Here is a 15,000-nt window from a genome sequence, read left to right on the forward strand (position 1 = left end):
GAACTGATTGTTTCATCTGTTTCATAAAATGTGTTTTTAATGATATGTCCCTATCACATGGTCTAGTTGTATGTGATAAATTGTGTATCTTGTGTAAAATGGTCGTTGAGATTAGAACTACGCCGTCGATGAACGAAAAGCCATCCGGAAAATGACAGACAGCGATATCGAAATGACCACGCAATGACGGAAGTGAAAATGGCATTAATGAAGGCTACAAATTACCTAGATGACTCGGAAAAATGGGCTCGATTACTCGGCCAAACGATAAACCAGTTATCTGTTTCGGATTACCATCTGCCTTGCAGCTACCGATTCCGAGCTATTAGTGCTATTCGCTTAGGTTGCGTTTTCGTTGTTAATGCGTTGTGGTTTGGATGGATAGGATCTACGGGATCCACCCTTATCGCAGCTTCTTATGCCCACTTTTCTTACAGCTCTTTTTCTTTCATTCTGGGTCAAATTGAATGAAAAAGTATCTCGCTACCGGTTGGTTGGGTGTTCCGAATTGGCTGCTAATAGAAATAAATGGTCCCCTGCGTAGCCACCGTATCTTTCATCACAAACCATGGCGCTACTGTGGTGTGTACGTCGTGGGGTCGTGAAAATGGTTTGATTTATGTCGAGAGGCTGAGGTCTCGGAGTCGACTTACCTGGTGTGGAAGTCATCCAATGCCTTGCCGCAGTAAAGCAGCTGTGCTGTGGCCGTTGCCGTCGTCATGTTTCCGCTAGCACCGATCGTGCTGCCATCGAGGGGTGGCCCTTCGGTGACATTTATTACAAATTCTCCCAATTCCATGGAGCTCATAGTTGCTCGCTTTGATTAATCCGTCGCTGTTGCTCGCCGGCGGCCAATTTCGTCCAATCCACGTGCATTGGTGCTCACTCAACTCACGGAACTCACGATCAAACCACGACACTCGCGGTCAAACACTGTTTCTTCTGCTTCTCATACTGCGTCTGTTGCTTTCACTGATTCCTGTTGAAGTTGAATGGACATTTTTATCAAAAAATAGACAGCACTAGACACGGAGCACGAACTAAGCCGGACGAGGAAAGGTTTCGTTGGATTTTTTCCTCCAAAATCGTTCACTTGATTACACACAGATACATCCACACAAACTGGCCAGTGTATCATAGGAGATTGGTTCCGGTCAACGACTATCGAGTGGCTTGGAAGGCTTTTCTCGTCGTTGAGACGTGACCAGAGAACAAGCTTCCGCTTTACACTTTCACATTCAATGTTTCATCGATCCCTTTCGCTCCCTGTTGGATAGTCCCTGGAACAAGCTCTTCCGGTTCATGGTTTCGATTGAGAGTTCATACACGAGTGCGTGAGTGTTTCCGTTATTTTGCGCTTCTTCTTCCTCTAAAACCTTCAATTGCTAGCACACAGCGCGTGCTTGAATGTATTATTTACAGCAGATGACAAAAAGGATAGGATCAAATTACTTTCAATCAAATGCGAAAAAGTATTCCCTCAAAATAAATGGTTGATAAATAAAAGTTCGTTCAAAATGCCATGAATTAATGCATGCATCTAATCCGATATGCACACTCAACTGGAATGGCGTTTCCGGATGATGGTGGATGCATGCACATCCTGCTGGTGGCGGGAAACGGGACAAGGCCATAAACAGGATTTCATTCATCTCGCTCGCTTGGGATAAAAGCGCAAAATCGAAACTAAACAATATGATCGTTATGCAGAACGCGCACTAGAGGGTTAGAGATGAGTCGGATGACTATGACGCATGAAGGAGATTCAATTTCCTTCCGCGACGCTACCTCTGTCAGTTCTGTTCCTCCGTGGAATGTATTTAGCCCGCCGCTCGGGTGAACAAGGAAGGGAAGGAAGCGTAAATCAATTTCGGATCGGCATCGACGACGATGAAGCCGACGGAACAGGATGTAATAGGGGCGGGGAATAGGAGAAGGTTGCGAAAGTTTGTTTATCGTTGTCGTTGGCTGCTGTACTTCCGACGAGCTGGTAAAGAAATTCAGAAGGACCGTACTCTCGGATGGATGGATTATGTTCGTTTAGGGCAACGACATCCCAGGACCGCCATGCGCCATCGCGATGCCAGCGGTGAGTGATGGAGATTTAACGCTCTGATCGTGTGATTATCTTAGAATCCATCTTCATGGACCTGGTTGAACGTAAATCGATTTTAATATCTAACGAGCAGCCTATCGTTGGTGATGGTGCATATTTCGTGAGTTAAAATCAAATTGTGTTGTTTTATGTACACCCGTAATGAATACTGCCATATGCCAGGGCAAAGGAGGGCGAAATGAAATGTTAGAAGCTTGAAAAGCGCTCTCGATGAGCCACTTGTTCGTTGTCTGTTCTTAGAGCTTCTTAGAGCTTCTTCAGTGGCCACGGGCTAATCGGCTTGCAGAAGTTGGCCAACAAAGCACCGAAAGCATCATCAGCAACATCATTAACAACGCGCGAAAAGGCGTCACGATGCGATGGAACTGTATAACCGCGGCATGGCATAAGTTTTCTATCAAATTATTTCCAATTAACTCGCTACCAAGAGGAATTGCTACTGTTCTAGGAGAGGTTAGAAAGGCAGAAGAAGAGGTGTAGGAACCGAAAAGAAGGGAGAAATTGATGAACTCATGTTATGCCTGTCTGCTGATTCATCAGCTGCGAATTCATCGAATTTCTCGTTTCAACAGGATCCAAACGACAGAACGGTAACGGTGGCTCGGTCGCCCGGAATGAAACAGAAATCAATCAACTGCGAATGGGCCAGTAGGAATCGTTCACTCCTTCCGCCCCTCATTCCCGCTGTGAGTTTGTCGTTTCACATCGTCGTTAAACGTATCGCGAGAACCGCGCTCACCTGTGCCGTCAACGCATCATCATTAGAGTCGAAATTGTCCAGCCAGCCTTCGGATGCTTATCACCAATCAATGGTCGCTGATTCGTGGCCCGAACTGTCGGAAAGTATGGAAATTCGATCCGAAGCAGCACAGTTTGTTGCCGATGTCTCTTGTCTCTAATTGCAGGTCACGTTGCTACTTCATTAGGTGCCAAGGTCACACTACGGACGCAAGGTCCTAGCATCTCGAGCCTTAATGAGCGGCTTTTTAGACAGGATTTACATCAAATTATCGTTCGTCGCTGTCTCTCTCTTCCTCTTTTTCTCTCTAGTTCATTCAAAGTCGTATCCTCGCACCATAAATGCTGATCTGTTAGGATCTTTGATGTGAAGGATCTCTCGTAGGGTGTTGCGTTGGGAGGAGAATCCGTTTAGCAATTCCCTTTTGGAACACCAGGACCGTCAGGAAGTATTAGGGCCGTAGACTGGTTTATTGCATTAGCATCCCCACCGTGACACTGGGTGCGATCGCTTGACAAAGAAGTCTCAAGATTGAGTTGCAAGTTCATCATCTGCTCCGTCTGTTCGCCAGCTGGCACCGTAATTGTTAAACAAAATGAAGTGCTTCTCTGTGGTTTTCAGGAGCAATAGCGGGAGTAGTACAAATATTGGCCTGTTGCAATAAGCTCGTTTTCATGGTGGAACGCAGACCGCCACATGATTGCACAACACACCAACACACGAGACAAACCGCCGTTCCAATGGTGCGGTGCCGCAAGATTCATGTGTTACGCTTGGCTGACGTGGCGTTCTAAACGAACCTGCTTCCCACACTTTCCACCGCGTCAGTTCCAGCTACCACATGAGCTCAAGCACTCCGAGAATGTGTCTGGGTGTGTTTGGCATATTTGTGGTAAGAAGGTAACAAGCAAAGGAGCGTTCGCTTTCGCTTGAGCCTCCTAGAGCCACGACTCACTCGAGCCAGGCGTCACTGGCCGATCAGAGCGAAGGCGCTACCAAGCTTTGACTTCAGTCTTGTCAGCAGCGTGCACGGATTTTTGCATGAGCAATTTTGAAGAACTCTTTAAATGGATATTACGAAGGGCCTTTCGCTTGTCGCTTCGCGTTCGCTTTGGAGATGTTGGCGGCCTAGAATCCGGAGCCCTAGAGCAATCAACAGAGTTTGTCTTGGTTCATCATCATGCTGGAGCGGGATTCATGGAAAAGGGAGTACATCTTTCATGTTTCCCCTTCTTCTATTCGCGACCAAGTTATCCAATTTCGTGAGCATGTCCACGAGAATAAGCCGCCTTGTGCCGTGAACCGCAACATAAACTTTGAGCCATGGCCACACGGGTCAGCGCCACAGAACGTCACAGAGTCGTGTAGCAATAAACATAAAGTGAAAACATCCGTTGAGTCCGTTACTCCGCGAATCATCCTCGTTCCGTGATGGCTTTCATTCCTCGCCATCACGATTCGCGTTCTTCATCAAAACCGCGGCCAATCCATCCGTTAGCCGGTGAGATCGCAACCTAGCTGGCCTGTGGGTGGTTCGACTGGTTGGTTCTCTTATTTTAATTTCCGGTCCTTGTCTCGGAGTTTCAAGCGGTCAACATCGGGGAAGAGTGTTGCAGAGTTGTCCATCGACGGTTGCCCGTGGTAACCTTCAGAAGCTGAAAGCAGTAAAGCCACGAAGCCATCTAGCCATCCGGATTGTAATGCCATCGGGAATACGAAATGAAGTGCAACACCTCATGCCAGTCCGTGGTTCTGGTAATGGATTAACAGCAACCGACCGGCCGACCGATGGATGACAGGACTCCGGACGTTGGCTCGGTAAACAACCACTCAGTCATGGCCCTGGGGTTGTTCGGTTTTGGTGCACGAGTACATGTCACTCTTGTCATCGCTCCGCGCGCACAAATGAATCCAAATTATCGCGGATTTTTATGCGTTCGGCGAATCTTCTTTTGGGCGTATCCTCTAGAGACCGTTGGGCGGAAATTGCGCCGCATTTCCTTCCGTGCTTTCGTTCGTCAGCGATGGATTATTGTTTTGGGGAGGAATTTCATAAAAATCACTTTTTCCGAGGACGGCCGTTGCGCTATTTCGGGACTCTTTTATCCGAAGATTGAGACGAGGTCAGAATGCCGTGGAATGATGAGAATTCGGGGATATTTACTGGTTAAACTTTTGGAAGCCACACAGCAATGGATCGCACCGAGGCTATCGTAAAAAGCCTTTTATGTGGCGCTGGAAGAGGATTCATGGAGTGAAAGTGTAAAAGTAGTACAGCTGTGGTTTATGAATCGAAATGATCCCATTTTTGGGGTCAAAGAGAGTGGTTTGTAGCTGTGGAATGATGATGAAACCGAGGTATAGATGCCTCAGGATTTCTGTTTGCATGTTTTGTAATGTAAAGAAAAAATATTCTTCTGTCTATTTTATAAAATATCACTAAACTAACGGAAAATTAATACAAATGGTAGTTTTTGCGTGATTTATGCTCGTATAAATAATAACACTTAACAATGACAAACAAAAATAATAATATTCGATTTACATTGTGGAGTATGTGGCCAAACTGCGATTGATACTGTGGCTGATACGTGGAATTTAGGAGCAGATAAGATTTGAATAGGGAAGCGTATAGCGTTCTCAGTGCACAAAGAGATTCTATCCAAAGCAGAATTCTCCGAAGTCTTCGTTTCTCGACATTACATTTAGCCTTACATCAAGTCCCTGAGCTCGCCGTCTTTAAGTGGATGTCTGTCATTCACATTAACATCGGTTCGATCCGTTTTGAGAATTCCTTGGCGGTCTATACGGGATGTTCCAAAGAAACGCAAGGCAACGAAATAGAATTGATGTGGATTGATTGAAATTAGAACCGAAGGAATAAAAATCCCCAAATCAACAACAATGGTGTAGTGTCTCGCCCCAAATGTTCTCAGATCTGTACACTGGCAGAGGCAGAAAGTAATTCGTGGGAAAGATGTAATATGAATAATACGGAAAGGGCAGACAGTTTAGGATATTGACAGTATTGGACGAGGATCTGATACAGCTTTATCTGTGGGAAGATATTTGTGGAATATAGATTCACTTTTCTATTTCAATCCATCACAAAAAAAGACTTTTAGACAATCCTGTTTCACCACTTTGTAGCCATTTTCAGATGTTTGTTTTGCATTTAGTGTTGCCCGTTTGTAAACACGAAAGCATGAAGCGAGTTTCTGGGAGGACAATGCGATGATGGTGGTGTTTATCCAATGTGTCGAGAGCGAGTTGGTCAGAGATCCTCAAGTCCAAACACGTTGAGGTGGAGAATAAATAGAACTTGTTTATGTGCGTGTTCTGGTTTCAGGAAACAAACGAGTGGCAAGTAGCTTTGTTTCCGCATGTAACACATTCTATGTAGCTTAATTCGATGGCTGATGCTTGACATTTTCATACAAACGTGACTTCAGATGCGATAAGGAAAGAACCTTGGCATACACTAAAGAGGAAATGAAGATAATTGTCCCTTATTTTCGACTGATGCTTTCATTTCAAAAAGGTTAAAAGAGGGCTGAAAAGGGATAAAACGTATCCACAAGTTCACCAATAGATCTATGATTCGATTGAGCATATGAATTGGCAAGCAGTAGGCTACTCTGCAATGCTCCCCTTATGCAAATACGCAAGATAGCTCCCAAAACCCCCCTTCCAGAAGCACTAAGCAAGACATTATGTGATGTGCTCACGCCATGGAACGATAGATTGTCGGTTGATTTGATCCCCAAAAATGGTAGATTCATTCCATCCAGCACGGATCCGGGATTAAGTTTAGCTCTTTCGTAATCCGAGGACATCCCATTTCCGCCCTTTCGCATGTTGAAACGGTTCTTAAGAGATTGACCAACGTGGTAGCTCAAAGTCCGAATGGTCGACATTTTGATTTGCCATTGTCGTATCAGTTTCGCCATCCAGGAGGCGACCTTCCATCCGTCAGGCATCGTTTAGCCTGATTATGTTGACCCTCGTCGCTACCGAATATCGGGAGGGATCGGATGCGTGATTGGTCACGCCACGGTTTGATAACTCGAACCTCATGATACAGCATGTGAGCGTGTGTTTGGTGTGTTCGATGAGCTTCCAGTGTCCGTAGTACATTCGCTTCCTCGCTTTCGCTTAAGCCGATGGCCGTGAGGATTGGTGCTCAACTCCTTCCCTCGATGCCATCCGAGGGACTATTGGCATGTTGGAACCGAACACCACAGATAACGTTGCGCAATACACACCTGATGTCACCGGTGTGTTAATTACGTACGATAAAGTTTCCTTTCCACCATCATCACTCCTCCACCATCCATCACCGGCGAATGGAACTTCGGATAAGGTGCACGTTTACTGCGCGGTAAAGCGACACCAGACGACCATGGAACGGTCCACGGTTTTACAAAAATGCACCGCACCGGTGAAACTATTACCGGATTTTCCGGCCACTTGTGCGAGAACAATGCTCCATCTCCATCGCCGGTGCTACGAGATGTGAGATAAGCGTCGAGCGTCAGACTGGAGCAAGTTGAGCTCCAAAACGTGATGCAGACATCATGCTTCTACGCAATAGCTACCCGACCACCACATGGTGGCGAGCGTCTTGGGTGCAAAGTATTTTTAGGATTCCGACAAGAGCGCAGTGGAGACCACCCTTGGGGAGTAGAAGAGTTGGAAAGCGTGCGTGGCGTTCCAAAGAGGTCCATAAAGCAAGGGGTTTGGTCGCTCATTTGCTTAGCAGCATCGGTTGTGGTTGCTGTTTACGGGCTGGTAGCCCACAGTAGGGGTCGGTTTTTTGTTGAACAAAAGTTCCTCAAGCACGCTCTTGTGTCCGGGAGTCCAGCAGGGTGCGCACCACTGGAATGCTTGCCATTTGTGCGTCGTTCGCGGCTCATAACCATCACGCGTAGCCACCTCATTCCACAACACTGCTCTCTCCCTATCTCCCTCTCTCTCTTGGTCTCATCATCACTAAGTCCCGCCATGTTCGACATGTAAACTCATCATTTATCTCGCCATTAAGGCTTCAGTCGAGGTCGAGGCCAGGTCAGGCCAAGGCAGACATGTTTAAACGCAAACACTCTCGTGCTCAATCGCACTGGGCTCACCACGAGACCACACAGCAACGAAAGTGTCACGGGCTCTCTCCTCCAGTTCCTCTTGGAGTCATTTTTCTTTTCTTTCCTGCGTTGGAAAGTGCAGCACACCCCGCAGCAAGCAAGTGGCCACACACAGACACAAGGAGTCAGTGATGATGATTCGACGACGACGGCGATGACGATGATGACTAGGACGACGACAAGTACAACTAGCGCTGAGGCACACATCATCGTGAAGCGAAGTGAGTACTTCATTTTTCTCGTTCACCTACCCATCCATCTTTAATGAACGCTATTGTTCTGTTTTAGCATAATGTTTCGTCGCTACCACCGTCTTCTATCCACCCCAGTCATTGGTGCTGGTTGCCGTGGACCCTTCGGTATCTCCGCATTTCTTTCGCTTAATGAAAACTTCTAGCCCCACGGCCCACGTTTCATTGGCGAAGGGTGAAGCAACTCACATGGCCGTGTTGGTATGCTGGAAGGGAGGGCATTATTGGTGGAATAGGAAGGGGAGACACGAGGAACATCAGCTGGATAGGAAAAAGATAAACACGTCCGATACGGATGGCATGGCACCTTCCCCTGGAGTAGTGGCCGCGAACATGGTGCATCCGCATCACCGGCACTGGCCATCGGCACTACATTCATCCAACGGTTGTGTTCCATTGGGGGATCCGGATCGCAGAACTTTTTATCCTGCCGTGCACACACTCGGTAAATATGCTCCATTCACGGTGCATACGAGAAGAGAAAGAGAAATAAAGAGAAGCTTTGGCGTGGAAGCGAGGAACGAGTGCTACACAGCCAGCGCACCGCTGGGGATCCGGGAATTCCGTGGAAAGCCCGTGGACACCAGGATTCAAATCAAATTTGCTCCAAGTCCCAATGGATCCGTTGGTCGTGGGCTTCGGTGTAAAGAGGAGCTTTAGCGTTGGATTTGGAGAGGAAACAGAGCGACAGATGACCACATTACAACCATCCGGTGGTCATTGGATCGTAAATTGTGTCCCACGGGATATGGATTCTCACCGAGGATCACCAGGTACCGGCAATGTGTCATCGTAAACCACAAAGTACCTCAGAAGGTGCCCAAAAATGCCAATTAATGCTTCACGACCGAACGCAGGTCTTGGTGTTAATTAATTTGTTCTTCATTAAAATTGTCCTTCGAGACCACACGCGCGGGAGAGAGAACTGGGATGATAGCAACAAGTTTCTCGGGCTCCTTTGACGAACACCTTCGGAGTGGAAGGAACCACGAAACCGCGAAACCACGTAGCAACCGCTTGGCACTCTTTGATGGCGTCGTAAAACAGAATAATGCCGACCACACTGTCTTGATGATCATGACGATTAACTGCTGCTAACGGCACTGATGGTACACCACGAGGACAAGGACCCTCACGACAAACATTCTGGATGCTTTCCAGGGCACTTTCACTCGAATAGGCGGACGATTTTTCCAAAAATAGACCTGGACCACCGAGAGAGCCCCGAGAATGGTAATGGCGGGCAGTACCAATAACTCATAAGCAATAATCACCGAAACAGGCCACGCCACGCCACGGTCACTAACAGATCGCGAAGGAAGATCGAGGATTCGGAATTCAAAGAACGAAAGACAAACAAACACAAAACCGAGTGTTGGCGTGTGGTGGGCGCGCGTGCCACTGTCCCTCCTGCTTCTCCTTCTCCTCCTCCTTCTCCTGATGTGATTTACGCGCGCGAACGGAATTCCGAAACACAATCAACGGCGCCGGAACCTTGCTCAACTGACCACAAGCAGCAGTCCGGGACGGTGGCTCACGAGTGACTGAACCGGAGTTGCCAAGAACCACGCGGATCACCCCTCCATCGTGGTCGGGAACGATGGTCGAAGGGGCGCGTGCGTCGCCGAGGCGTGAATGTTGCTTCCGAGGGGCAGCACCAGCATCGGCGTTCGGATGTTGGATCGCCAGTGACGGTTGCATCCTATGTTTCATCGCGTTGGCCACATCATGTCGCTGTGACCGTGGTCTCACTTCACCTTCCTTCCTTCCTGTCCATCGCAGAGCTATGGCGGTGCTGGCGTTCCGCTTGTATTGTTTATGTTCATCGAGCGCAGACGAAGGAGAGTTGACGAGTAGCGAAATGTTTACAAAACTTCACGAAGGAATCCGTGGGCCCATGCCGAATATCGAACTCGCAACTCGTAACGCGATAATGTTCCGGCAGCCGCCTTTGAATGGCTTCGAGAATGAATGCCAGCGCCGAGGAATGAATGTCTTGCAGAACGCGTTGAGCAGCCGAGAAAGGAAATACATCATTGGGAATGGCTGTTAGAGAGGAGAAGGGTGGTGGTTGAGGTGCAGGTTGAATGATAAACCTCTTCTGTGGCGCGTGCTTTTGTTTTTTTTTTTATTGAAATGTCTTTCTCCGCGCACCGCCATCCATGGACTTGGCGCGGAAGTGTAAAGTTACGTGTGCAGCATGTCGTTTGCATGCCAGAGGGTGGTGGAGAGGATCAAGAACCACATTTTCACGGAACCGAGTGTGAAGATTCGAATTCAAGCCATCTGCAGGGTTACAAATCAATCCAAATCCACGATAAGTATTGAGTTGCTAGCAGCTGACATCGGGCGTCTTCATTCCGGTCGCGTTGGCCGATTCATGATACATTCAACAACAGAACTACTTGCGACGTGCTTGGTGTGACATTTCGTGGAAGGTGATGATGAGACAAGATCAAAAGGAGCATCAAACAGACAGACGAAAACGATGGTTTGGGGTCACTGGCTGGTTGTTGGAATCGTTTTGAGTTATTCCTTTGGCTGGTACAGCCTTTTCTCTTTTCCATAATCCATTTTGCGACATCGATTTCGATCACACGATCAGCTGTCTCTAAAGATAATGCTATGGTAGTGAAACATAGAGGCAGACCAGCCTCATACAGAGCAGGCATAAGGAAAGCTGATTAAAAAGGAGTTGATAAATTGAAGCTTGATAGTGCTGAGTTTCAAATACAACTAAGGAATGGCATATGGTTTTCTATTTTTTCATTTAATAACATTTATGAATTTTTTTAGAAGCCGAAAACAGTGAGAGAAGAAATACAGAACTGAAAGACTCCTTCGAGGTGTTGATTTCACTTTATAAATTATAGATTCAACTACAACTCACCATGAAGTTGTGGGTTTCAGGATAAATTTAGACGGAAAGTGATCTATGGCGCACGATGAAATCTGGTGGCCTGGTGCGTTATAGTTGTTTGTCGGTTCGAGCAGCTCACACAAATAACCATTGCAGAAATGAAAATAATGATCGGAAACATGTTTGTGACATTGAGATTCACTTACATTGGCCAGATGAGATCGCGGTAGAAACTATTTTCAGCTGAACCATCGCTGGGCCAAATGCTTGATGGATTTAAATGGGGAATCTAAAATTAGGAAGCTTATTTTCCGGTGCCTGGAACGTGCAATGAGCAAATCTCAAGTAAATCTGATCATAATCTGTCGAAGAGCATTACCAGCAGGTGATCGTTAAGCTTACATTGAATGTGAATGCGTAATGAAATCGTTCTCCGCATTTATCGTTTTGGCAACAAACAAGTCCTGATGGTAATTCTCTTTGGTGTTCTGAGGAAATAATTTTGAGTGCACAACCCACACGCAATTATTAATATTATTATATATTATACAATTCAAAACGCCTGGAATGTTTCTTTCCGTTTCCTGATTTATGTTTCTATGTGCCTGGAATATGCCACCAGAAATTGAATGTTTAACATCTGCTTGCTCTTTCTTCCCTTGAATGCCAGCACACGGACACTGAGGACACTTTCTATGAATCTCATTTGCATAATCAATGCGCTCGACAGCAGAATGGTTACGGTTGACACTCTGGTTCCATCATGAAACTGTATTTAACAGCTGCTTTCCCCTCGGTTCATGGGCGATCTGCGGCACCGTAAATTATAAATATGGCAAGACGTTCGACATTTGGCATTCCGATTGATTCGCAACCATCCGTCAGCCGCGTATATCTTTAAGATCCTTGGTTGTCTTTCGACTTTATCGAATCTGGATTGGCTGAGACAAGGAAGATGGATATCCTTTTGACGTCGTTGTGTTTTTACAGAAAGCTCGATTTCCAATCGCTGTCTGCAGATCGAGTTGTAGAACTGTGTTTACGCACGCATACGATTGAGCATCGTCACCTCCAGCACCAGATTCCCATCAAGAGGAAGAGAAGAAAAGGACAACAGAGGGAAGACAGAAAGCAACAAAATAGCAAGCCCATCGCCAGGACTGATACACCGTCGATCGCCTATAAACGGTGAGATGTGGGTGATATTTCTCTGTAATTCTCCGTTCCTTGGGGCCATCTTGAAGGTCTGGAACATGATGGCCACCTAAACAGCACTCAGGTATGGGATGAGGAAGGAAAGGGTATAAACACCGTAAATCTGTGGCAAACAAGCGAGAACTAGTTCCACATACTTTAAACAAGGTCATGGGACCACGATCCCAGCTTTGCATACTCAACTCGATTCTCGCAAGGTCTAGTTGGATGCTGGTGAACAGCTGACGGAATTGAAACGTTTCTACAATCCATCGCAATCAGGGGTTTCGATAAAGAGAGAGAAATAATTTATGGAACGCAAAGTGCTGACATGGGTATCACTTTTGAACATGAGCGGCTTACATTAATTACCATTCTCATTGATGGCACCATTTCCACTATCGTATTGATGCTGGGTAGCAAATGAAAATGTCAGATCGTTGATGGGATTTGCATTAAATTATTGCCGCTGAGCATCCCAATTCACTCTAAGATGTAACAAAGGAGGGAAAATTTCACATTCTCACCCTGTTTGTTATGTAATTTTGAAGTACAAACTAATACCTTTATAACACCATGAGTGAATAGACTTTTTATTTATGTAAACATATTTTTTCTTGGGGAAAAATGTCGAGTTTTGTGCCTATAAAATCCATTTTGCGCGGAAGTACAATAACGTTCATTTGAAGAAACCGACTGTTGAAAGATGTGGTATATTGGTTTAAGCTTATGGTGAATATGTTGCGACATTAATCAAAATATGAAAACTGGTTTCAAAGGTTAGAAGCAGAGTTTTGCCCGTTAAGGAATATTCGTGTCAGCCAAAATCTTGGAAGATGAAGAGAAGGATAAAGGATGTCGTGCTCTACGAACATCTGGAAACTGGTCCAACTATTGATTGAGCACGTTATCGATAAGAATAAATCCGTTTGAGATGAGCTTTGACTAGAGAACGGTCAGAATGTAATAACCGACAACAAAAACTTACTTTTCAACATGATAACGCTCTACGCATATTGCAAAAATCACGAAAAACTGTACAGAAATTGTTGGGGCCGAAATGATACCCCATCCGCTGTACAGACCAGCCTTTGTTCCTTCGGAATATAATATGCCGTGTTGTTCAAAAAGTTATTTGGCTGCACAGCACCTCACTCTTAAAGAAAATATTTTGGGAAAAGGTTTCTGAGTAGATAGTTTCAAAAGATGAGAAGTTCTTTCGACATGGAATTCAAACATTTCCTGAAAGATGGAATAGAGTGGTGGACGATGGACTGGCATTGGTTTTGAAAATATATGGTTGCTTTAGAGCAAACAAAATTCAATACGCAGAATTAATAAATGTATAAAATATTTGTATCTTGTTCGATAAAAGGTCGGGATTATAAAATTCCATCAGCCCTTTGTGCACGAATCAGGCCGAGTCTTGCTCAAACTGAAATCGATTTTCGCTGTAACATCATGCGTAATGCCTCTACTCCGCCCTAGTAATTAAGCGTCTGTTTTTGTTTATCTTTAATGAACGACATCTCAAGTACTCTAAACCAAAGCTAATGTGGTCAACCAACATCCGCCGTTTTCCCCCTTCTCTCGGACGTTCTTGTTTTTATTGCCATTAATAAAATAACGTTCGGATTGTGCCACGAGAGATGCTATTGACTGAATCTGCTTGATTTGCACAGATTCGATGTGAATGTCTGGGTGAGGTTGACGAGGATAAAGAAGCACAAAAGGAACCGTATCGCGAACTAATCGCTTTTTCGGATTTCGTGGCCATGGTGGAGGAGATGAAGGAAACATTATGCTGATCAAATTCAAGGCACCAGCCGCATCGGTTCCTACGCCAGACGCACATTGGGTGTGGGTGTGACCGTATCAATTAGAGCAAGATAGGAAATTGGCAGCCATTAATCATTGTCATAAAGTATAATTTCCGCTCTGCTAGACTGATGTAGTAAATTACGTGCTTTGGCGGCCAATAGATGAGAGTCGAATCCTAAGTAAGGATTGATTAGTAAGTGATTATGTTTTAAGTAACAAACTTAGTTAAATTATTTATTAATCGTCTAACTTCATAGGAAATGTCTCGATGGAAAGATGCCTGTGATAGTTGTTTTCAAACGATAGCTGATACGTTTTTGCTCCTCCACATTTGAAGGTTTTTTCATAGATTGATCACCATCAAACACTGCATTGAGATCGATCAATAGTTCGCAAAGTCTCTTGCTATTGTGCTGGTGTGCATAAGATAAATGAATCTCTGGGACCAACTATGGATGACCGCGAGGTATGAGGTTGTTTGCCTAAAACGCTACATCCAACGCATTTGTGTGATAAGAAACACTTCGTCATAAAACGTTATCTTCTTCCGACTGCAGCTCGACAAACAACAGACGATGAGTCTCGAATGATAAATGATTGTTGGGAAAATGCCAAAGCACGCGCTTTAAGTTTCTATCTTACGCCATATGGCAACTCACGAAATCCTAGTTCCATTTAATCTTCCAATGTCCTTCAAGACGAATCGTCCCTTAGCTTACATAATGAGAATAGCCTTCCAAATCTCGTCTTACTTGGTCCCAGGCTTATGTTTGTCAAAAGATTACACGGAATATCGGGCCGGCTTATGACAGCAACCATTTAAATTAATCGTTTCCATCCTTGGAGTCTTTCCATGATCTGTTCACGTCGCAGATAGT

At 45.5% G+C, this 15,000-nt stretch overlaps 1 protein-coding gene across 11 annotated transcripts in view; it reads right to left on the bottom strand.

Moving 5' to 3' along the window:
* Window positions 1–15,000, bottom strand: part of LOC126574002 (G-protein coupled receptor dmsr-1-like) — a 56,382-nt gene that overhangs the window by 5,751 nt on the left and 35,631 nt on the right. For 4 of the 11 annotated variants that reach the window (XM_050233892.1, XM_050233891.1, XM_050233889.1 and 1 more), the window contains exon 2: window positions 654–979. The exons of 5 other annotated variants lie outside the window; for them this stretch is intronic. In XM_050233892.1, coding sequence (XP_050089849.1) covers window positions 654–808 — 155 coding nt within the window. In that variant the 5' untranslated portion in view covers window positions 809–979. Of the gene's footprint in view, window positions 1–653; window positions 980–9,521; window positions 9,563–9,755; window positions 9,773–15,000 lie in introns of those variants that run through there. 2 more of the 11 variants (XM_050233890.1, XM_050233888.1) reach the window with 2 other exon arrangements.

The sequence above is a fragment of the Anopheles aquasalis genome, chromosome 3 (genome assembly GCF_943734665.1).
Source record: "Anopheles aquasalis chromosome 3, idAnoAquaMG_Q_19, whole genome shotgun sequence".
Lineage (NCBI taxonomy): Eukaryota > Metazoa > Arthropoda > Insecta > Diptera > Culicidae > Anopheles > Anopheles aquasalis.